Genomic DNA, 25,553 nt, shown 5'->3' on the forward strand with positions numbered 1-25,553 from the left:
TTCATTTTTTGTAAAAAAAACTGTCTATTCGATTTTTCTCAAAATGTTACTGACTGTTGACAATAATAGTTTTTAAAAGATAAAATTAGTTTAAAGCAAATATCTCAAATTTTCGAAAAGATATTTGAATCGAAAACCAATTTTTACCAAATTTTTTAATTTTTTTGTAGCTTTTTATTTTTTGTAAAAAACTGTCCATTCGATTTTTCTAAAACATTGACAGAATGTTAAAAAACAATATTTTTTTATAAAAAAAATAATTGGAAGCCTTTTTCTCAATTTTTTTTAAAAGATATTTAAGTCGAAAATCAATTTTTACCATCTTTTTTTTATTTTTTTATTTTTTGCAAATAACTGTAATTCGATTTTTCTAAAAATTTTACCGAATGTTAAAAACAATAATTTTTATAAAAAAAAGTAATTTGAAGCCAATATCTCAATTTTTTGAAAATAAATTTGAATCGAAAATCAATTTTTACGAACTTTTAGTAATTTTTGTTTAGGTTTTATTTTTTGTTAAAAAACTGTCAATAAGATTTTTCTCAAAATTTTACTGAGTGTTGAAAACAATATTTTTTAAAAGTTAAAATAAGTTTGAAGCCAATATCTTAAAATTTTTAAAAGATATTTGAGTCTAAAATGAATTTTTACCAACTTTGTTTGGGTTTTCATTTTTTGTAAAACAAACTGTCAATTCGATTTTTCTCAAAATGTTACTGAGTGTTAAAAACAATAAATTTTATAAAACAAATATTTCGAAGCCAATATCTCAAAGTTTTGAAAAGATATTTGAGTCAAAAATCATTTTTTACCAATTTCAAGTAGTTTTTGTTAAGGTTTTTATTTTTTGTTAAAACGCTGCCAATTCGATTTTTCTCAAAATGTTACTAAGTGTTGACCGCAAAAGTTTTTAAAAGATGAAATTTGGTTTAAAGCCCATATTTTAAAATTTCGAAAAGATATTTGAGTTGAAAATCAATTTTTACGAACTTTTAGTAATTTTTTTGTTTAGGTTTTTATTTTTTTGTAAAAAAAACTGTCAATTCTATTTTTCTAAAAAATTTTATAAAAAAAAGTAAGTTGAAGCCAATATCCCAATTTTTTGAAAAGATATTTTTAGATTTTTCTCAAAATTTTACTGAATGTTAAAAACAATATCTCAAAGTTTTAAAAAGATATTTGAGCCAAAAATCATTTTTACCAACTTTAATTGATATTTTTTAGGTTTTCAATTTTTGTAAAACAAAACTGTCAATTCGATATTTCTCAAAATTTTAATGAATGTTGACAACAATATATTTTAAAAGATAAAATTAGTTTAAAGCCAATATCGCAAAATTTTAAAAAGATATTCGAGTCAGAAATGAATTTTAACCAACTTTAATTAATTTTTTAAGGTTTTCATTTTGTGTAAAAAAATCTGTGAATTTGATTTTTCTCAACATTTTACCGAATGTTGAAGGCAGTATTTTTTATAAGATAATCAGAAATTAATTGTAAACACCTTTTTTTTTAATTTGTTTAGCTTTTTTATTTTTTTGTAAAAAACTGTTAATTCGATTCTTCTCAAAATTTTACAGAATGTTGAAAACAATTTTTTTATAAAAAAAAATAATTTGAATCCAATCTCTCAAATTTTTGAAAAGATATTTGAGTCTTAAATCAATTTTTACCAACTTTTATTAATTTTTTTGTTTAGGTTTTTATTTTTTGTAATAAAACTGTCAATTGGGTTTTTCAAAAGTTTTCCAATGTTGAAAACAATATTTCTTGTAAGATTAAAGAAGTTAGAAGCCATAATCTCAAATTATTGAAAAGATATTTGAGTCCAAATAATTTTTTTTGCGGACTTTTAGTAATTTGATTTTTAAAGCTTTTATTTTTTTATAAAAAAAAACGTCAATTCAGTTTTTCTCAGATATCAAAAATATAATTCTTCGTTTCAAACAATTATTTTGGAAATAACATTATTTTTTGTTTGTAAAATATTCGAAGTGACAAATATTTTGTTTCAGTTATTTTGATTTATAAATAAAACCGCTGATCGGATTTTTTCCAAAAATATACTAGTTTGGTATCACGCTTAAGTATATATTATTTAAAATTTAATTCAAGTCGCCAGCGCTATTTTTTGTGAGATATTTTGGGTTGACTAAGTTTTTCAATTTTTTTTTAAATTGCTATTCAATTCAATTCGACAGATCGGATCGATATTAATAACCTCCTATGGGAACTTAATTAAATAAGAATTATGTTATAAGAGACATTTTAGTTTTTAAAGTCTTTCTTCGATTTTCCTTGCTTAAGAACTTTTATCTTGTTAGATTATGAAATGAAAATTTAAGTGTCATTAGTTCAACAAATATCGACAGTCATCGTTTCATACACTACTCGTATATAATCCTTACGACCGCCATCGGAACTTCTCTGACTTTTAAAAAACCCAGTTTATATTCAAAAAGCTTTGGACAATATTTTACCTGTTTTAGGTATCAACTTATATACATACTTGTATATTAAAAATAAATCTTCCCTTCTAAAATGAAGACTATAAAAACTGCGTTTGGTGATTAGTGTCCTAAAATATGCTTAATTTTAACAAACACCGTGCCGTGGGCCTTAATATTAATGGCTAGGCAACTTTAATTGGAAACATAAAAAGTCTTTTCTATTAACCAGAAAAAAAATTATCACTTAATCTTTTCTTTGCAAAATTTCAAAGACCGGTGCAGGTTATTATGTAACAGACAAAATACGTTTATAAGCCAACTGGTCTAATTTAGCCCCATAAAATTTATATTTTATTTCTCGACTTAAAAGGAATCATTAACTCTAGCTGAAGGTGTTTCATGTTAATATACATACAGGCTTATAGAAAATCTTTAAGGATGACAGAAGGTAGAGGTTTTCCGAAACTTTTATATGTATTTAGAAGTCTATTGTGTCACAAGAACATTACGAGCCAGGGCCCTTAATTAATTCAATTAACTAGAAACTGTAGGTTTCTTTTCACAAGTATGTTATATGCCTTTACGTGTATATAGCTGCATCAACGTTAAGAAAATAAATTTCCTACAAAGGCTAGGTTAATAGATATGTATATTGTACATAAAGCTATGCACATACATATTTCTGAAGAACGTGGATACATGAATAATTTTCAGAATACTTTGGATGCTTTAATTAAATAGGTTTTTTTTTACTGAAAAGATTGCGTAATGCAATTCACAAAGTATGGACTATAACTAAATTATTTTAGAAGATTTTCCTTAATAAATCTAATTAATTCAAAATTATGAAAACCATCTGTTTCTGTGGTATGTTTAATAAAAAAAATAGTATAAAATTTTGGTTCTTTCTTAAGTCAAGTTATTCTTTTGTTGTTTATTTTATTATAAGAATGTTTCAATTTAGTTCAATAAACGTTTCCAAAAAACTTATTTTTGACACTTGACAAAATAAAAACTAAATATACCATTACTAAAAATGCACACAAAATTTTGCAGTCACCGTTCCCAAAACTAAAGCAATTTTGAGTCGAAATTTGGCTGATATGGTTTTCTATTTTAATTTCATAACTTTCTCTTTACAATGAAATAAATAAAAAGAAAAGTACTAAAGTTGTTTAAACAATTATGTAAAATACTGTAAGATTTTCTATTAGAAATGATTTACATAATTTGGTTAAAATTATACACAGTTTTCGGGTAAACTAAAGTAAGCGTTATTGTGACTTCTAATAAGAAGAATTTCACTTTTGTTAAAGAAAATAAACAAACCATCATTTTTTCCGAATATTTCTAAAATTAGTAAATCATTACAAGCGATTTGTTCATGTAATTGAATACAATTTTTTTGTTGCTTATTTTTGGTAATTTTAAATATTAATTATTTAATAATTTGTAATAGCTTTTGTAAACGCAAAATACAGCTTTTGATGTTGAACACATGATGTTCAACGAGAACAACTGATTCCATTTTAATTAAACGTGCTGTCACGTAAACTTAAACTTTTGTGAAAGATAATAATTTTATACAATGCGTGAACTTACCACGTCGCTTGAAAACGACGCCATATTTCTTACCGCTCTTTTGACATTTGTCTTCAGTAAGCTGTCATTTCGTAATGGAAAGTTATTCGAGCCAACAGCGAGTCGAAATTATTAAAATTTGCTACAGAAATGTGGAGTTAATGACCTCAACGTTAAGAGCGCTACGAGCAATTTATGGTCGTCATAATCGTTATAGCAGATCAACAATTGAGCGTCTAGCGGACAAATTTGAATCCACGGCACAGTACAAAAGCCGCTGAGGCTTCAGTTGCAGAAAGCCCAAATGAGTCTCTCGCACGTCGTTCCCAAGCGTTAGACATCTCTGTGACGTCTTTGTGGCGAATTTTGCGAAAAGATCTTGACCTTGAACACCAGAAGCGTCTTATGTTCCTGAATTGGTCTGAGCAGCAACTTGAAAATGATTCGGATTTTCATCGAAAAATCATCTTTAGCGGTGAGGCTCATTTCTGGGCGAATGGCTTCGTCAAAAAAACAAAATATGTTGTATTGGTCAGAGAGCAATCCACACAAACTCCATGAGTCATCATTGGATCCCAAAAAAATTACGATTTGTTGTGGTTTATGGGCCAGCTCGGCAGAGTCTTCATTGTTCCGCAAGTCTTCCGTGATAATCAAGACCGAATATTTTTTGCCCCAAATGGATGATATCGACTTGGAAGACATGTGGTTCTAACAGGACGGAGCCAGAAGCCACACAGCCAATGTGACAATCAACATATTGGAAACCAAGTTTAGAGAACTTGTTATCTCACGAAATGGTCCAATCGCTTGGCCACCTCGGTTGTGTGAATTGACGCAAAATAAAATAAATAAATTGGGTGGCGCGACAGTCCATTGAGAACCAAGGCCTAGTGACTTACAACTCTCAACCATTCCTGTGTGCGAGTAATGTTGTCAGGAATGGAGGGGACCTACAGTTTATATGCCGACTCCGAACGGCTCCGAAAGCACTTTTTCATGACAATAGTTACTCTTGGAGAAGTTGTCAATTCCTCGCAAGAGGCAGTACCCGTGAAAAGATTTTAGATGGCATAGGCAGGGATCGAACCCAAGACCTCTAGCATGACAGTCCAACGCACTAACCATCATGCCACGGGTACCGTGAATTGACGCAGTTACACATTTTACTGTGGAGCTACGTCAAGTCTATAGTCTATGCCAACAAGCCAAAGACGATTGATGAACTTCGTACGAATATCGAATGTGAAATGCAGTATCTGCCGATGTATGCTTGAAAACCGTGGAAAATTGAGTTCAGGGTCTTAATTTCTGCAAGCGTGCCCGTGGGGGCCATGCAAAAGAAATCGAGATCCATACATAATGGAATCAAACGTACTTTCACAGGAATAAGTAATTTAATTGATGTCTAAAATCGTTTTTGGTTTAATAACAAAAAAAAAATTAAGAGCTCTTATTGAAAAACTTGATATATGAAAAGGAAACCTTTTGTTAGGAATTTCATTGGAACTACTCTACCTTGTACATAGAAAACCTTCTTTGAGCTTATGCTCCGTTTTATTTAAGCTCCTTTTAGTAATTCGCTTGGTAATATTTACTAAAACTTACGTTAAGTTGTAATTTTTTACGTGTTGGCTTGAACATCATAAAGCAATATTAGATTAAATTCCAAAACCCGATCAACAGATGCCAATATTTAATATATTATTAATTTTAAATGTAGTAAACTGGCTTTGATTCACTGGGCCGTACAAAACAAGGTAGGCGACTTTTCGGTTTTACAACGCACCTCTTACAATATACAAAGGTAGCAGGGTTGCCATGAATAAAATAGAAAGCCTGCTAACAAATCTGGTATTATAATTTTTTATGAAGAAAAACTAATGGAAAAGTTACTCAGAATGCCTGATAACATTAACTTTAAAGACCTGTATGCATCTGCAAACAAAAAATACAAAGAGCTTTGTAAGCTTAAAGAACTAAATTTCTATCTCAGAAATATTGAAACAATAAACAGCGCTAAAAACGCAACTGATTTCTGGAAAGCAGTAACGCTTTTGAGTGGAAAGACGACTTTAATACCTCCACATTGACCTTCTTATAGCTATAATTGGTTTTCATCACTAAAAACTAATATTGGAATTTGGCAGGTCGTTTATAGCTTTCATTAAAAATGTCTGTCATTGAAAAAAAATTCCTGATTGAAAGCCACAGACAAATTTTTACTGACAGAAATCTGTAATTGGAACACAAATCAGTGGAACGATTCGTTCACTTTCGAACATAGAAGTGTCAGCTGTTCAGGAAAATGAATATCCGCCTGGAAAATGGAAAAATAAATTCGTAATTACACTTTTATTTCTCAAAAAAAATTCTTTGTGTGATTTCCGATCAATCAGTATATAATTTTCATTTCTAATCAAAGGGAAACACGGTCAAATATCGATTACAAAATTTCTCCGGATCGATTCCAATGATAGCTATAAATGGCGCCTTAAAAGACATTTTTCGAGTCTTCTTATCACAACTGAAATCTTACCGCTAATTCAATTTGCAAGTCTTTAATAGCCGATGAAATTCTTAATGCTCTATTTTCTCTATAAGAAGTTGAAGCAGCTATACGAAATTCAAAAGATGGCAAAGCTCCTGGGGAGGACAGAATACTTTTTGATAAACCTCTTGCCATCAAATTTCTACAACTTCTTACTGTCGAATTCAACAGCATTTTTGAGACGGCCAACTCTCCCGTGAGTTTTTGATCAGCAATCATCTATCCCTTGCACAAAAAAGGCAACCTCGAAGATCCAACTAACTATAGAGTCATTTCATTTTTAAACACTGCGACAAAGCTTTTTAGTTCAGTATTGTAAACTAGATTGATTATCCAATTGGATTGAAAGCAAGAAACTTTTGACCGAGTTTCAAGCAGGGTTCAGAAAAAATAACAATCGATCAAATATTTTCTTTAGTAAACATAGCCGAAATCTACAGGAAGAATTGCAAAAAGCTGTATGCATTTTTCGTCTACTTTCGGGCAACATTCGACACTATTTCTAGGGAAGCTCTCTTCTACAAGCTCTACCATTATGGAATCTCTTAAAAAATAATAGCAGTCATCAGAGGAATGGGAAACAACTTTCCGATGAATTTCGGACCTCAATGGGAGTTAAGCTAGGATGCGTTTTAAGCGCGCTACTGTTCAGTCTATACATAAACGATATAAGGAAGTCAGTGAGAGGCAGTATAGTACTTAGTAAAAATCTATTCATGGTCTTATTTATTCTGACGTAATAGTCTTCCTAGCCGAATCTATAGACGGAATGCAGCTGATGATGAATAGACTTCAGTGCTATTACAAAGTCTGGAAATTATCAGTTAACTAAGAAGCGGCGAAGAGAGATACTCTAGAATGGAAAAATGTACTTTTCAAGAAGAAGTCGTAGAAATAGTTAAGGAGTAAAGTATCTGGGTGTATTGATTGCCTCGTACCAAAATTTCGATATTTTCCGAGCAAAAGTAGGGGAAGCTGTTATTTGAAAACGACGTTTCACATAACCATATTAAGACTTAAGATAAACTTACAAAGAAAATTGTGAACAGTATTAAAATTTTTGAAGTCAATCAAACTAAACTAAACTAATGGAAAATAAAATATTTATTTTGTGTTGATAAATATCAATCCAAAGCTTTTAACTTAATAAGAAACGATCTGTTTGTATATTTTTCTAGCGCTTAAAGAAATATCGCCCAATATTTTATTTGGGCTACTTATAGCGCAATTATTATTATTGGACTTTCCTTCTAAATTTGTGTCGATAATTTTGGTAAAATATATCCCAATATCCAATAAATATCCCAATCTGGGAAGCCTGATTGGCAGATTTTACAATGTCCGAATATTATTTACCAATAAGCTGACAATAAAGCTGTTCTACAATTTATTGTCAGAAGTTGGCTAAAAAGCTACCAATTATAATGTTAGTTTTGGAAGATTGTCTAAATATCTTTTTGGCCAGCTCATTGGTAACGAAATTGTATGATTACTGTATTTAACATCATACAAGTTTTTCATAGTCACGTACGTCAGAAAACAGGCCTTGGAATAATTTGTGTGCTTTCACTATTACCGAAACATGCTTCGTCGGGCAATATTAATCTCAAAAGTTGTAGTTCTCGTTTTTTTTAAAGACTATATATCGCGAGAAGTTTCTTAAAAGTTCTTAAAAAATGTTCAAGTAGAAATGGTTAAAAAACATCTGGAAATTAAGATTCTATAAAAAAAGGTCATTTAACAATTGCGGCTTTTGCTTGAATTGATCAAGTCCAGTACCAGCGGGAATGAGTTCATCCCATGAATGCTTTCACACCTGGGGGGCGATTTCAAAGTTTTAACCAAACAATTTGACATAAAATAAAAACTTCAAGAAGCGGGTTTGTTCGTAGACTACTTCAGTAACTTGTGGTGTTGAAGCGAGCTTAAAGCTCGCCTCAATTTTTTATATACCTGAATCAAGTTAAAATGATTGGACTCAAATACCGTCGGGGATCGGAGTCAAGTCAAAATTTGTGAAGAAAAACCAGTGTGGACTGTGGAGTAGTTGGTTTTACAGATAATGCATTATGATCTGTTTATTCGCATGTTTGTCTACAAAAAATGTAGTTTTGTATTAATCAAATTAAAAAAACAATAATTGCACATGGAGTAGGTAGCATATTCTTATACATTGCTGAACTATTCAGTTATTCCTTGTTTAACACGAATCAAACTAACTCACTTGCACTTCACGCATCGAAAACATCGAAACACCATTTGCATTTTAGAAAGTACTGTCAAACGTAATTATTTTTAAATCTTCTTGTGCGGTGGAAACACCAAACAAATTTATTTAATTTAAACTTAATTATCTTTTCTATTGTTTTCTCTTGATTTTTTTCTCCAATGGAAAACACATAATTCCAAATGCACAACTACTCAACGAACACAGCCATCGAGATACAAATGCAATATCAATCGTACCAACATTTGAGAACGAAATAACATAAGATCAATTCGAGACTCGTATAAATGTCAAAAACTCATCCGTAGTAAAATTTTACTTTAACTCTTATCGGTAGTTTTCATACTGCGGATATTGTTTTTGTTATTTGTGTAAAATCTTACTAATACTATTGATAGATTTTCCAACAAAACTCGGGTAATATCAAACTAAGCAATCTTAAATTAAGTGACAACTTACGCTTGGTAAAATGAATTAAAAAAATATAATTCCTTAAAAGACTTGGTAATTGTCAAAAAACTATTTTTCATTATTAATATTTATTTCCATTAAAAACAAATAAAATTTGAATAAACTGGCCATCCTCTTTCGAATCTTGCTAACTATCATATGTGTATCTCTTTCTCTTTCTCAAATAACTAGGGCTACAGAATTATTTTCATTTAAGATTTAGGCCCAGTTTTTTAGTGCGAAATCATTCTAGTTTTAGAGATAAACTTGAGTTAACTCCTGAAACATGTTTTCCAGCCTATTATATATATAATCTATTATAATAGTTATTATATACCGGGTGTCCCACGGGAACCGGACGAAAAGAAGGGAGCCCTTTCTCCTCACTGGTGCGGTCGAGCGAGGTGGGGATGGGCTCGTTTGAAACCTCAGGTAGTGCCGTTTAGTTACCACAATGGATCGATCGTTGGGAAGCGATTCATCGTGTTTTCGCACTGGAGGAATTTATTAAAAACATTGAATCGGTGGTGGCAGTGCAGCAGGCTTTTCGAATCAGATTCAACATTGGACGTCACGGTACTGTTCCTTCAAGAAACACAATTTTGAGATGGGTAACTTCTTTTCGGAGTACAAGCAGTGTAATGAAAAAGAAACCACCTGGCCCCGTACGGACAGCTGCAACTGAACAAAACGTTGACTGAGTGAGAGTATCTGTTCTACAGAGCCTTGAGGCGAATTATCAAGCATAATTTAAAGTTTCATGCCTACAAGTTGGCAATCGTTCAGAAGTTGCAACCTACTGATTACGCACAGCGTTCTTTGTTCGCATTGGAGATGCTCTCGTTGCGTTGTTTGAAGTGAAAGACGATATGTTGCTGCTCATGAGCGATGAGGCGCACTTCCATCTCAATGGTTCTGTTAATCGACAGAACTGCCGCTATTATGCCTCTGAGAACCCTCAACGCCTCCATGAACGACCACTCCATAGCCATAAAGTAACTGTGTGGTATGCAATGTCAAAAAATGTATCATCGGTCAATTGAACAAGACCTACTAGAGCGCGTCCAACGAAACTTCTGGGACCGACTTGCCACCCGTTACGAACAAGATGGGCACCATTTGTACGACGTTATTTTTAAAATTTTCAAAACTTCTGATATTAAAAACATTAACTTTTGGAGTTACATTCATTTGTTTTTGATCCGGTTCTTTTGGGACTTAACTCTGAGTTAACCCTTCAAATTTAGTGAAATAACTCTGGTTTAAATATTTAAAAGATTTTAAAACATACTGAAATATTTCGTTTTGTCAAAAAATGAATAAATTGTTGTAATATTAAAACTTCGATTTGAGCGATAAGGATTTTCACGAAATTTGAAGAAATAGGATTGAACACACCGGCTGCTGGAGGCTGTCAACCAAAATTTATCCACTTCGATAGTGTTTTTGACAGCTGAATCGATAAATTTTCAGTGATACCAAATTATGATACCATTCATGAGATCAAAATTAAATCCCACTTAAAAACTAGTTAATGAGTTAACTATAGCTCTGGCTTTAACTTGGAGTTAATTAAGCACTGAAAAACTGGACATTAGTAATTAAGATTCTAACTTTAATACTTAGGATATTTTTTGCACTCAACATACAACTTTTGTGTAAACATTCATTTTTGATATGAACATGTTTTTCACTGACAGACCCAACAATTAAATAAAGTCATAAGCACCAATGGTGTACTCTAAGTGACAACTAAACCTTTGTAAAAGAAATTTCATAATAATATGCTTTAAAGTCTTGATTATTTTCAAAAATCTATAACAGGGCTATAGAGATTAGGATAATCTCAGTGCGAGACTTTAGAGTTAAACTCAAATTAAGTTAGGTTATATTGGCTGTCCAAGATGGAAACGGACACACTTAGGCCAGTTTAATGGCCCATTGTGATACCACATGAATCTTGAGGCTTCCTCCTAAGCTCAATGGAACCAGTTAGAGTCCCTTACGAAACGAGAGAGGCTGATTATACCGATACGATTTAGATCGTTTAGATCGTTAAAGAAGAATTATCCTAGGTAATTCTTGCGTTTTAGAGCTAGAGCAGGGCATGTGCAGAGAAGATGAAGAACCGTTTCTTCCTCTTTCTCGTCCATACAGCTTCTGCAAAAGTCATTTCAGAATACGCCTAGTCTCGTGGCGTGCTTTCCTATTAGTCAGTGTCCGGGTATGACACCAATTATCGAGTTATATGCGATCTGCTTAGAGAGAGCAAGCACCTTGAACGTTTTAAATCCAGTGTTGGCCAGATGTTTTTTGTGACTTGACACGTGGTGATGTTGTTCCACCTGGTGCCTGTCCTCCTCGCAGCGTCTTGCATTAGCAACAGTTTACAAGTAGCGATTGGTATGCCAGTACTGTACCGTTCATGGCGAGTTCATCTGCCTTACAGTTACCTGGAATGTCTCTATGGCCCGGCACCCAGCAAAGGTGAATATTAAACTGTTGCCCAATCTCCATTAGAGTTGATCGACAGTTATGGACTGTTATAGAGTTTGTAGAGACAGAGTCCAGAGATTTGATAGCGGCCTGGCTGTCAGAGAAAATACGGATATCAGATGTTGATATCACGTTTTCTTTGAGCCAAGACAATACTTCTTTAATTTAAACTCCTAAAACATGTTTTTCAGTCTTTCATAATCTTATAGTTAACTCTGAGTTAACCCTTCAAATTTAGTGACTTAACTATTAATTATTTTGATGATTTTAAACATACAAAAATATTTCTTTTTGTGGAAAAATAAATAATTTGATGCGTCTTGAGTGTTTTATACGAAATTTTAAGTTTAAATGTTTTGAGAAAAAAAAGACTTATCAGATTCCGACAAATTATTTAAGTTTAGAGAAAAAGTTTGACTTTCAATTATTCATTTTGTTTGACTTAAAAAACATCAAGAAGTGAGATTAAAAACAACTGTCAACTGTTGGCTGTCAACCAAAACTTCAAAATCTATCCACTTCGATAGTTTTTTTGACAGCTGAATCGATAAATTTTCAGTGATACCAAATTATAATATTACTCATGGGGTTAAATTTTACCCCACTGAAAAACTTGTCCGTGAGTTAACTCTGAATTCGGGATTAACTAGATCTAGGTTTAACTTGGTGTTAACTCAGCACTGACAAACTGGACATTACTAATTAAGATTCTTAGGATATTTGTTACACTCAACATACAACTTTTGTGTATATTTTGTATTGGTTTTGTTTTTGTCAGCTTTAAATTTATTTAGTTTGCTTTAGAAATTTAATTTCTTCACTGATAATTAAAATTTAGTTTTTCAAATTAAGTTCTTTCAGCCATGATATGATCCACATTGTATTTCACAATAGAAGCTATGATTTTTAAAACCGTTTACAAACATTTTCTTAAACATGACTTCATTTGAATTATTGAGAAAATGTATTATTAGAAAGTTTTACTATTTTGTCGGATTCTAGTTTTTTAATCCTAAAATTTAAGGCCTCAAAGTCTTATATGCAAAGAAAAAAGTTAACCATTTTCTTAACTAGGTTCTTATTGTTCTAAATTAAAGAGTTCGTTGTATCGCTGAGATTTTTCATTCAAAACATTAAAAATCAACGAATATTTTATAACTTTTAAGACTTATTTTAATCTACGTTATAGGTACTAAAAGAAATAGGTCTTCAAATTTACATTAAAAAAGAAGCAAAACAAAACTAGTCTTTGAAAAGCTTCATACGCAACTCAACTCAACTCAATTAAATCTGAGAATACTTTGCCAATTATAATTGAATTAAATTATTGCAATAACAATTTCTATAAGTTATTGTTTTACTTTTTCATCCATTCCATAGAATCATAGAATTCAATTGTCGTAGGAAAGAACGTTTTACATAATGAAACCAATCAATTAAGTAAGATGCAATGCATCTCAATCTCAAACCTTCATTGTTCTGCTCCATAGAGATATAAAGGCATGAATAATCAAATAAGATAACTATGCCCATGTCTTTACGAAAACAGCTTGATTGCAATATTCTTATAATGAGTTAAATTAATGAAATTAAAAGTAAGAGATTATGTGAACTTACCTTTTAATAGATTCTGTAAAATATGATCCTTGTGTTCGTCTGAGTGTGGCTCTCCCAATACAATCAGCAAATAACAGCCAGTCAAGGGACTGGGAGGTCCAACCATACCAACCAAACTTGATGGTCCACCATCAGCATCGGAGCAAGCAGTATCTATCGGAGCACGCCCGCCCTCCTCTTCGGCAACGCCAGCGTCACCAGCATTCAAATCTACATTTTCCTCATTACCGCCTTTTCCACCGCTGCCGTTGCCATTGCCATTGCCGCTACCTTTGCCGTTGCCTTTGCCGTTGCCAGTGCCGTTGGCTTGGGTCATTCCATTGGTGATAATATTTAAATTATCCGGAACTGGATGACCGCCATTGGCATTGCCTGCCACCCCACCTCCATTAATTCCTTCAGTTCCATTTCCATTTCCACCATCATCGCCATTGCCATTTCTTATAGCTCCATTTCCATTATTACTGCCAGCCATTGCCGGTCCCGATTGCTCTACTCCTGCTGAAACTGCTGCAACGTTCTCGGAAGCTATTCCAGCTCCGTTTCCAGCATTGGGACCAACAATATCTTGATCCCCCATCACAGATTATACTTTCGGCTTGGTTTTCTTTTTGATTTGAGTCTTCTTAAAAAAAAACTGACAAAAAGAGTTTTTATCGATTTGATATTAATTTGATCAATTAAATTGACAAGACTGAGTTTATTTTTTAATAACTTTTAAAAGCTTTAAACACTAAGTTCAACTAACAACAATTGTTGTTTCACTAAGGGCTGTTGTTTTTTTTTTTTGTTTAACACCACTTTGTATATTTTAATATTAACAAAATGTCAAATAGAATAATATTTATTTAATAACGCTGCACCTTGTGCTGGCTTGTTTTAAAATGGATGACTTTCACTTCAAAAGTTACTCAAGTCCTTTTGTTTTTTTTTAGGTTTTTAGTTTTTGGAGATGTTATTACTTAAATTATTTTTTAGTTAGACTCTTTTTTGTTTTGTTGAAGTTTTTTTTTTTTTATTTTGTTTTAATGTATATTCTGCAATGCTGTTTTTTCGGAGAAAGAAAAACGAAAAAAAAATTAGAGAAATTTACTATAAATAAATATTCTTTGTTAAGCAATAAAAAGGATATAATTAGGGGTGGTATTTAATTTTGGTTACGGCTAAACGAATGTTATTGCGGATGAAGCAAACGAAGAAAAGGTCTTTTCCATGAAGTTTGATGACTCACTCCAGGGGAGTTGTTTCTGCTTACGTTACGTATTCTGTTGTGACAAAGAAAAAAAAAAGGACTATTTCTTACGAAGAAGGAGATATTCTTAGAAGTCTCGAATCATTAATTCGGAAATCTTTTTTAATTTTCGTGATTAAAAGTTTAATTTTAGTTAAAGCTGAATCTTTGTTCTTTTGGATATCACAACTTTTTGAATGGAAAGTAATTTTGAAAAAAAAGATATGGCAAAGAAATTTAACTTCTTTAGTTTAGTGAATTTGTTTATACAAAAAAATTAATTTAATTGTTATGCAGAACCGAGTTATTTTCAAATTAATTATTTAATCTTTTTTTTTACTGGAGTCACTTTGTTTTTGAAAATATTGAAATTATCAATAAATTAAATTTGTTTTTAAAAATGTTTAAAAATTTAAAAAATCACCATCATACACAAGATCAAGAAGACGTATACAAAAATCTGGAACTAACTATAAATCTTCTAGGAAGGTATAAGAGAGCTCTCTGATTTTTTTATTTAAAGGGCAGACGAATACTGCAAACTGCATTGGATTTATTTTCGTACAACTAAAAAACACACTGCGGGTTTCTTGTTGTTTTTGGGTACCTACAAAAATGCAAAAGCATATACTATCTCTTTTTTTCCAGCTATAAAGTCGAGGCTTTATGTTGCAATATTCGACTCCTCGTGTGTATGAGATCCAAGCGTTTTTCCAAAAATAAATGCAACTAAATGTGCATCGGTGCTGACAATTTTAGTATATTAGCAAAATATACAAGCTATAAAATAAGCGGCGGAGACCGTTTTCATCATTCGCTTCACCCTTTATCACAGTCTTTCTTTTTTTTGAAAATTTAAGTCTTATTGTTTTTTATTTTTTAAACTTTAAAATAGATAAGATGTTTCACAAAAAAATAAAAATTTAAAAACTTATATATCCTACAAGAGTTTAGGTATAATATAGCCGAAGTGAGAAAATTAAGGAGAAGACCGCACCCGCCGATGTACAAAACTAAACTGTTTTAGTCTTGTAAAGTAGACGAACTTGTGGTTCGAAAACACTGCGTAACAGAAACAGAACCAGAACTAACCACAAGAACTTAAAACGGAAGAAAGCAATCCTTTTTGGGTGATAGGAGTCGTGTCCGGTTGAGCGTTGAGGTACATATACTCGTGTATAATATTTTTGCCTTGCCTTAGGGTAAGTTTTTTTTTTTTTAAACTGCTTATGGGAAGTAAGTATTTTTTTTCTTTTTTAAATTTTATTGATTTATTTGTCACGAGGTGGTGCAATATATGGCGCCCCTGTTATGTTCTTGAAACAAAGTCAAGTGGTTTTTATGTTAGGTATGATGGTATAATACCGCAGCGGCTAGTTCTGTTCAAAGTGAACTTTTAGATTGGCTACTTCTGTTCGAAATGAAAGCTCGACGAAGACTGATGAGGTTTCTGCATCGTTGAAAACTACAACGACGACCAAGACCACAACGACTACGAGGATATATCCAATATACGACGACATAGAACTGGAAAATACAATAACAAAATAGGGGGAGTTGTTGCTTAGACTTGAAAGAAGGAGCTTTTCATATTATGGAAGGGAATTCCTTTTTTATTTTATAATTTAATGTGGATTGTGGAAAACAATATTCCAGTGTTGCAACTTTGACTTGATTACCAACCAGAACAAAAACAACAATATTACGAGATGGTTTTGGGTCTTGGACTATCTAGGTAGGTATTTAACTTGGAACTATTCCAAATGGATATATAAAAGAAAACCCGCAATGAATTTTTCCGATAAGTTTTAATGGCGACACAAGATAGTCATAGTTAACTTTGCTGTAGGATTCTATATCTTACGAATTACGAGGGTATGCGGACATATTTTGAAATTTTCACTTAAATAATGGATCGGTATTCATAAATAGGGTTTTTAAGGAATGGTTTTTAAATTCACAACACTAATATTTAATAAATATCAAATAATGTAGATACTAACTGCTCAAGATTACACTTGCTCGCGATGTTATTTGCGGCTGGACTGATGATAACTTTCGAATTTTCGGTCCTTTTTGTACACAAAATTCTGTAAAAAGTTTTTTGGAAAAGTATCAAAAAAACGGAGTTTAAGTTGAGTGTTTTTTTTTTTTATAGAGAAAGTCAAAATTGTGTTTTTATTTTCTGTTTACTTTTACTCCAAGTTTTACCTTTTTTTTTGTGAAACAATAACAAATTATGATTTTTTTTATAAAGATATTATTAGTCACTCAAAACTCACTCGAAACATATTTTTCTGTCATGTCCTTAGAATGTATAATTCCTATTTTCATTTCTGATGAATTGTGTTTGAAAAATATGAACAATAAAAAGTCAATGAATTTGATATCTGAGGAAACACTTAATATTTCACTCAATCAAATTACAATTTTGTGCCAATTTATGGTAAACAGTTCAAATTACTCATTTTGGAGTACATAATATGAGTGCAAAAAGAGTTTTATGAGTTTACGTTGGTATTTCACTCAAATAAGTACTCGAATTTAATGTTTTTAGAGATAAAGTCTCAATTTAAAAACGATTCTACTTTGATAAACATTTTTGAAAAGTTCATACTTGAGTACATAATTCGAGTAAAACGAGCGTTTTATGAGGGATTATTGGGATTTCACTCAAATAAGTACTCGAGTGGAATGTTTTCTTAATGTTTTTAGAAATAAAGTCTCAATTTAAAATTGATTCTACTCTGATAAACATTTTTGAAAAGTTCATATTTGAGTACATAATTCGAGTAAAACGAGCATTCTATGTGGTATCACTGGTATTTCACTCAAATAAGTACTAGAGTGGAATGTTTTCTTAATGTTTTTAGAAATAAAGTCTCCATTTAAAATTGATTCTACTCTGATAAACATTTTTAAAAAGTTCATGCTTGAGTACATAATTTGAGTAAAACGAGCGTTTTATGAGGAATTATTGGGATTTCACTCAAATAAGTACTCGAATTGAATGTTTTTAGAGTTAAAGTCTCAATTTAAAAACAAATCTACTTTGATAAACATTTTTGAAAAGTTCATGCTTGAGTACATAATTTGAGTAAAACGAGCGTTTTATGAGGAATTATTGGGATTTCACTCAAATAAGTACTCGAATTGAATGTTTTTAAAGATAAAGTCCCAATTTAAAAACGATTCTACTTTGATAAACATTTTTGAAAAGTTCATACTTGAGTACATAATTTGAGTAAAACGAGCGTTCTTTGAGGAATCATTGATATTTCACTCAAATGAAGAATTTAAATTGGATAACTCTTAAGGTGTTGTGCCAGTTTAGTGTCAATTTCAAAATCATTTCATTGGGATAAACATTATTTGAGTATCATTTCTAAAGAGTTGCACGAAAAAGGATTCACACTAGAGTTACAGTGAGTTCAAATGTGAGTAAAATTAAAGAAGAGCTTTTTCTATTCTTAACAAATTTTATTACGTAGAAACATATAAGCATCTCAAAATAATACGTCATGAGTTAAACTTCAAGAAAAGAGCTCAAAACTTTTAGAAACATACACAATTCGTGTTGAGGTACTCTTAATATCAAATAGCGGTTTCGTTTATTTTCAAATAGAATCTTGTGGAAGAAGATTAGCTTCGGTGTGTCAAGAAGTAAAAAAAGGGAAACTTTTTCAAATACCATAGAATAGATAGATGTACCTATGTAAGTAAATAAAATTCGATATACTCGAAAATAAGTCGTAGAAAACGCGACGAAAAAGTGGTATACCTAAAAATATTTTAAGTAACAATCGTATCATCGTAGTCCTCTACCTACATAAACCTATACCAACATTTTGATATTATAGGTACGTCTTTTTATAATTAGAAGGTTTCTATATTTGATTTCAGACTAAAACGTAGAAACTATGGAATCACCAAAACCACGAAAAAAATGATACCCCCAGCTGGAGCAATAAAAATAGCACCAAGAACGAAAATTTCCAAAAAGAAAAAAGATATCAAAGGTGGTACCTTCCACCAGGATATGCAGCAATGAAGGAAACTTCCACTTCTGATGAAATTGCCGGCATTATAGCACAGGCGCACTTCACCAATTTCTAAGTTAGAAGCTATTCAAATGGATATAGTTACCGAAGTGGAAAAACAACAGCCCAATTTTTGAAGAAACACATGGTGCACTTGGAAATTGTTGGACTTGAAGTTTTTCCAACAACGTTTTGGAACGGATCAAAATGAAACGAAACGTAACGAAACAAATTTAAATTGAAACGAAACCATCTGATTCAGTTTCAGTATTGATTATATTTTCTTTTTTTTTAAAGCGAGAAAACAGCTGACAGGTGTATGATTTGAACTTCTTCCCCATGGCGTGTCAGTCAGCCTGTTGTTGTTGCTGTACCCCTTCAATTATGAAATTCTAAAAGTGGGGTGTACTGTTCGATTTTTTAACTCCTCTCACTAGGCCATATAACTAACTTAATAAAAAAATATGTACGTACTAAAATAATGTGAGAAAAAGGATGATTTCAAAAAAAAGAAGATATTTTTTATATATGCTCACCTTTATTTGACTGCTATAAGTTTTATACGCTGAATAATTTTATTGGACAGAAAAAAGCTTAAATATCTTAAATTTACTTTTGCCGAAAAGGTTATTTAACTATATTTTTAAATATATTGATGTTTTTTTTTTGTAATTTCACTGATTTTGCTTAAAGTTTTTTTTTTGTTTAATATATTCTTATTGACTAATTGAATAAATGGACTTTAAAGCGAAGAAGCAAATTTCTTTTATTAAGCTTTTATTTTTTGTTGGATAAAATATATATTGATAATATATTGAATGGTTGTGTATATTATTTGTGAATCGACAATGAAAATCAATCTGCAGTCTTAATTAAGCACTTACTCATAGATATAACGATTTTTTTTTTTTAATTTTCAAAAAACTTTTTTCTTTTTTGTATCTTTTGTCAAAAATTTAAACTTTTTTTTGTATCTGGAATCTGTTTTATTGAATTTTTATTTGGGAAATGTAGATATATATGTATGTAGGTATGGGGCGATGATGATGGTAACAATATTAGTATCCACTTTGAAACCAAAATAAACTTTAGACGGATTTTGGTACACGCAATTTTTTTTTCTTTTCAGTAAAGTTTATAATTTCGGTGTGCACATAATTTTGTGATAAATTTTCTTTGGCTAAGGAAAGTATTTTTTCCATATATATATATCTTATATATATATGTATGATTTTTCACATAGAAAAAAACTGGAGCTGCGTTAACCGGCTTCTTACTTTGCTTCTTAAATAGGTAGCAGTTTGGTTGGTACTAGGTGCAGTTCGTGTAGATTTTCTCTTCGAATCCACCGAGTCTAAAATCACGACGAAAATATTTGGCATGCGTCCGCAGTTGGTGGATGAGTTCGCTGCGGGGGGTGGTGATTTTTCGGGGTATGAAAAAAAAGGCTAGTTTCCCCTATAGAAACCAAAAACAACAAAACAAGAAATGTGAAAAAGTGACAGTTAGGGAAGAAATACGAAAGTTATAGGTTAGAACTTACAAACATAAGTAGATATTTAGTTGTTGGTAATATTTCTCGTGTTTCTTGAAAGGCCTGCGCTCTCCGAAGTTGCTTGCTTCTGTGCAGCTTTTTTTTTTTGTGTTTGTATAGAAGAAGAACATATGGTTTGAGAGATATCAATTCCTTTAGAGAACAGAACGTTTTTTTTAAAAAAAGGTCCGGAGAATTGTTTTAAACAGGAGTGCAGAAAGCTTAATAGATGTTAAATACTATACCCTGCTGATGATAGAATTTAATCAAATTCGACGAATGGAATGTGTCTATGTCTTGTTTTCATTTGCCTTTTTCCTTCAATATATACCAACGAAAAATGGGAGTCTTCCTTGGGTAAACGCGGTGGTTTTGGAGAATATGTGTTAGAGTAAGATTCCAAATGTATTTCTAGCTACTTATAGGGCACAGGTATCATCAATATAGGTAATGTCTAGATATTTCTTCTTTTTTTTCAATTTTATTCAATTAAGAAAAAAAGTAGACTTTAATTAACTTAAGGCTTTCACTAAATAAAACTGTAACTTGTATATGTAATTGTGGAGATATATGTAGGTAGGTGAATTGAATTTGTTAAATAAGCTACAGGTTGTTGAAAAAGAAGAAAGATCTAACATTAAGACACGCTCAAGACGAGCTTTGCACCCCAAAATATTTTTGTATTGTGTCTTTTACTATATTGATTTTGCCAGAAATGTTTGTAATGATGGCACCGGAATAGTACATAATTGAAACGCCATCAGCTTTTCAGTAAAAATTAAATTTCGTAATGGATTTACGACGACATTAATGTCATTGTTAAGAATTCAACTGTCTCTATTTTCGCTTATGACATGAAATTAGCGAAGGTTTTTTCTACTCCATCTGATTCTGTCTTACTCAAAAATGATCTCGACTCATTTCGGACAATTGGCAAAAATGCCAATTCCTTAAATTCACCCGTAGGTTAGGTTAGGTTAGGTTGAAGTGGCTGTCCAGATGTCATTGACGCACGTAGACCTCAAGGGTCCATTGTGATACCACTAATGAGGTTACTCATGGGAGAGTAATGAACTTAAACAAACCATTTTGTACTTTTAATAAAGTTAGAGAGACGTTTTGTGTCAATCGTTGCCAGTTCACTGGTGTTATCGAAGAAGGGATTACCGAGAAAGTAATTCCTTCTAATGGAGAGTGCTGGACATGTACATAGAAGGTGTTGGACTGTTTCCTCATCCTCCTCGTCCATGCAGCTTCTACAGAAGTCATTTGTGTAGACCCCTAGCCTCAGAGCATGTCTTCCTATGAGGCAGTGTCCCGTTATTACTCCAATTGTAGAGCTTATACTTTATCTGCTCAGGGATATCAAGCCTTTTGACCGTTTTAAGTCTATGCTTGGCCATATTTGCTTGGTTGCTAGGCAGGTGGTACTCTGCGACCATCTAGCATTTGTTGATTCTAGAGCATATTGTTTGAGAAGATATTGCATATATGCATGTAGCAAGTGGTGTTCCTATGTTATGTTTTTGTCGAGCAATTTCCCGGAATGTCTCTGTGGCCCGGCACCCAAATGAGGTGAATGTTAAACTGTTCCGTCATCTCATTCAGAGATGATCGACAATCGTTGACTGTTTGAGACTTTGTGGAGACAGACGCGAGAGATTTAAGAGCGACTTGGCTGTCTGAGAAGATTCGTATATCCTTACAAGATATAACGTTTTCTTTGAGCCAGGATAGTGCTTCTTTAATCGCCATTACTTCTGCCTGGAATACACTTCATTGATTGGGAAGTCTATAGGATAGACTGAGATTCAGTTGTTCCGAAAAGATATTACTTCCAACTCCGTGATCGGTCTTTGAACCGTCTGTATAGAAGTGTACCGCATCGTCTTCCAGGGGTCTCTCTTCTTCCCAGGAGGATTTTGAAGGGATGGACACATGGAAGCTTTTACCGAACCCCATTTTTCTGGTGGTATAGTCCAAGTGATCTGGGATAGATCTGAAACTGTCTAGAATAGTAGTATGTCCAGTATTGCTACTGGTCCATTGAGAGGTGGCTCTAAGCCTTACACATGAGTTGGCTGCCACCTTTTTGGAGAAGATGTCAAGCGGTGTTAGGTTTAAAAGGACTTCCAGTGCTGCGGTTGGTGTTGAGCGAAGTGCTCCTGTGATGCACATACCTGCTGACCGCTGTACTTTGATGAGCTTATTTAGATTTACCATTTTGTCCAGTGCGGTCCACCATACGACAGCTCCATAAATGAGTATCGGTCTGATTACCGAAGTGTATAGCCAGTGGGTTATTTTTGGGGAGAAGCCCCATTTTGATCCTATGGCCTTTTCACAAGTAAAAAGCGCTACAGTAGCCTTTTTCACTCTTTCATCAATATTTGCCTTCCGGTTTAGTTTTTTGTCTAAAATGAGGCCTAAATATTTAGCTTGGTCGGAAAAGCTTAATGGTATTCCTCTAATCTTGGATGGGCTAATCTGAGGAATTTTATATCTTCTGGAAAAGAGTATTAATTCTGTTTTATGTGGATTGACGTCCAATCCACATTGCTTAGCCCATTTTGTTAGCCTGTTTAAGGCATTTTGTAGGAGTTCCGAGAGAACTTGGGGGTGATTCCCAAATACGGATATTGCAACGTCGTCAGCATAGGCAATCACCTTGAAACCCTCTGCTTCCAATGTTGTAAGTAGGTCGTTTGCTTCCATGTTCCATTAAAGAGGCGAAAGGACCCCACCTCGGGGAATGCCTCGATTCACGGATCTGGTGGTAGTAAAACTTTTCATGTTAGAAATTATTGTCCTGCTTTTGAGCATGAGACTTATAAGATCTATGAGTGACTTCTCTAATTTCAGCTTATCCATTGCTGTTGTAGAGTGGAAATGAGACATGGTTTTAAGTTATGTCTGATGTAAATTTCAATCAATCTTTATAAGGTTTTAAGAAGGAAAGATGATAGGCTGATTGGTCGTAGATCTTTAGGGTTAAACTGTGTGGGGGTTTCCCTGCTTTAGGAATGAAGACTACTTTTGCCATTCTCCAGGCTTTGGGAATATATCTCAACCTTACACAGCTTGTCAGAATGTTCTTGTAAGAACTGACGAATTCAACAATTAAGCTTCGACACCAGAGTCAGCTGCTTTAATTTCACTTGAAGTGATTTCGAAAAGTATTCAAATTTATGAAATCGATCGTATAGACGAACCCTGAAAACAATTTTACTCGATTTTCCATTTAGATTTAAATTTCATTTCTCTCAAATTTGGGAACCTAGTTGATAGCTTAAATTATATTTCGGATTTGGAAGCAGCACCAAAATCTAACTTAAACTTATTTTTGCACAGTACATAAAAGCATAACATCCAAAGTTTCTTAAAACACCATATGAGATAAATTAACACCCATAACTCATTTAAGAGTTTCTGGAAAATAAGTGTGATACTAAAATTTGCAAACCATCACTCTATAGACGCGAAAAACGTTTCAAAAATATAAATGCAAAAACCTAGAAGATGAGAAAATTTGACAAGCAAATGTGATCTTGTGTGTAGAAAAATAAAACAGAATCTATCTCTTTTTCGGACTTAATTTTCAGAGAGAGTTGTTTGTTACTAGGCCCTAGTTTTCAACGGACTGTTTCGCCACCCAATTTATTTATTTTAAATAGTTTTTCAAAAGGACCGGGTATATGTTGAAAATGCCAATCGTGACGTTTGCTGTGTGGAACGTAGCGCCGTCCACATGTTGTCTGGGTCCATATGGTTCAATTTGGGCCATAAGAAAATAGTTATCAACTTTATGTAGCACTCGCTGTTGACTGTGACCGCCTCGCTAAAGTCGATTTCAAAAAAGTACTGACCAATTACGCTGCCAGCCCAAAGTCCACACAAAACATTAACTTTTTGAGGATCACTTGGTGAACCTGGCGTGGGTTGGGGTCGTCCCATAAACGGCAATTTTGCTTGTTAACACCGCCATTCATCCAAAAATGTGTCTTGTCACGAAGCCCAGTCAGCAAACAAACGGCGGTGTCTATGGTCATGAACTTTAAGCTCTTGGATCAGTTTGATCCTGTACGGGTGTAGGGCCAAGTCCCGACGCAAAATTGGCCAAGTTGAAGTTTGCTAAAGGCCGAATTCTTGTGCACGGAATAGACTGCCTCGGGTTCCGCTGTACACTTTCACGTATTGCGCCGATGTTCTTGGCCAATTTTTCCTTCCTTGAACGTACGGGTGTTGGCTGATTGTTTACTGAACCGGTCCTCTCAAGTTTGGCCACGAAACGTTGAAGAGTAGACTGAGAAGGGCTAACACGCCTACCGTTAAATGGGCGCATTGCGTGCAACGTTTTCGTTAAAAAACACTCATTTTGATAATAAAGTTTTATCATTTGATAGTGCTGTTCAATCGTGTAACTTGCCATGAAGATTTGGCATAAGCAACTGAATAAAAAGAGGCTGGGATCCGACAAACACTGACAACTTTCCATCCCGTCTGTCGATTTGTCTTGCTTAAAAGTTTGTAGGTTTTCATATTGTGTTCAAAAAATTGTCAATTCAATTATTTAAAAAAAATTGAAATTACCAATAATGTTTTGCAAATAATGAAATTTTCGACTCCTTGAAACATCGAGAAAAGTCAAAATTTTCAATTTGACAAATCCGATCCGACCGATTACAATAATTTCCAATGGAAATTTAATAAACAAAAGATTTGACAGATTTCACCAAAACAAAATGGCCTCCGCAGGAACCTTTTGAAAATATTTTGATCTTAAAGGATTCAAAAAAACAATCCAATTTGTGAATTGCTAAATAACCACCCATGAAATTCGTTTTAAAGGCGTTTCTGCACAATTTAATGTTACTTTTTGTTCAACTTCTATATGCCCGATGAAAAAATGCATCCGACGCTTAACGCTTTACGGACTATAAAGTTCAAATTTAAAAACGCTTGCTAACACAAACAAATCTTTTTTGCAAATGTTTCTAAGGTTCTAATGACCTTGAAATTTCGAAAACTGTCAAGGCCATCAATTTACCAACAAATCAAGACGATTACAAAAACTTTATTTCTTTTAAACCGATTATATCTCATTTTATCGAATAAGACCTTTTCTAAGTTTGTGTGTATTTTCTACGCATAATAATTTTTCTTGTTTTGTGGTTTTTTTGTTTATAATGTTTTCGTTTGAATTATTGATTTTATTTGTTTGTGTTTTGCTTAAGATGAAGTCCCCAAAATAAATTTTATTCTGATTTTGGGCAGAGTCCTCTTCGACTACCCGGATTGGTTTACCTGACTCAATTTTTATTTTTAATTTATTTACATTGTTTTATGGCATGCGATGGTTGATTTTTAGTGTTTTCA

General features: G+C 32.7%; 1 protein-coding gene across 4 annotated transcripts in view; it reads right to left on the reverse strand.

Moving 5' to 3' along the window:
- The window catches only part of LOC129940229 (microtubule-associated protein futsch), a 96,829-nt gene extending 76,856 nt beyond the window's left edge, over window positions 1–19,973 (reverse strand). Inside the window, exons 1-2 of one of the 4 annotated variants that reach the window (XM_056048487.1) lie at window positions 19,180–19,973; window positions 13,373–14,417 (exon numbers count right to left, since the gene is read on the reverse strand). In XM_056048487.1, coding sequence (XP_055904462.1) covers window positions 13,373–13,952 — 580 coding nt within the window. In that variant the 5' untranslated portion in view covers window positions 13,953–14,417; window positions 19,180–19,973. The other 3 variants (XM_056048490.1, XM_056048488.1, XM_056048489.1) reach the window with 3 other exon arrangements.
- Between the last annotated feature and the right edge of the window lie 5,580 nt (window positions 19,974–25,553).

The sequence above is a fragment of the Eupeodes corollae genome, chromosome 1, assembly GCF_945859685.1.
Source record: "Eupeodes corollae chromosome 1, idEupCoro1.1, whole genome shotgun sequence".
NCBI classification, from domain to species: domain Eukaryota; kingdom Metazoa; phylum Arthropoda; class Insecta; order Diptera; family Syrphidae; genus Eupeodes; species Eupeodes corollae.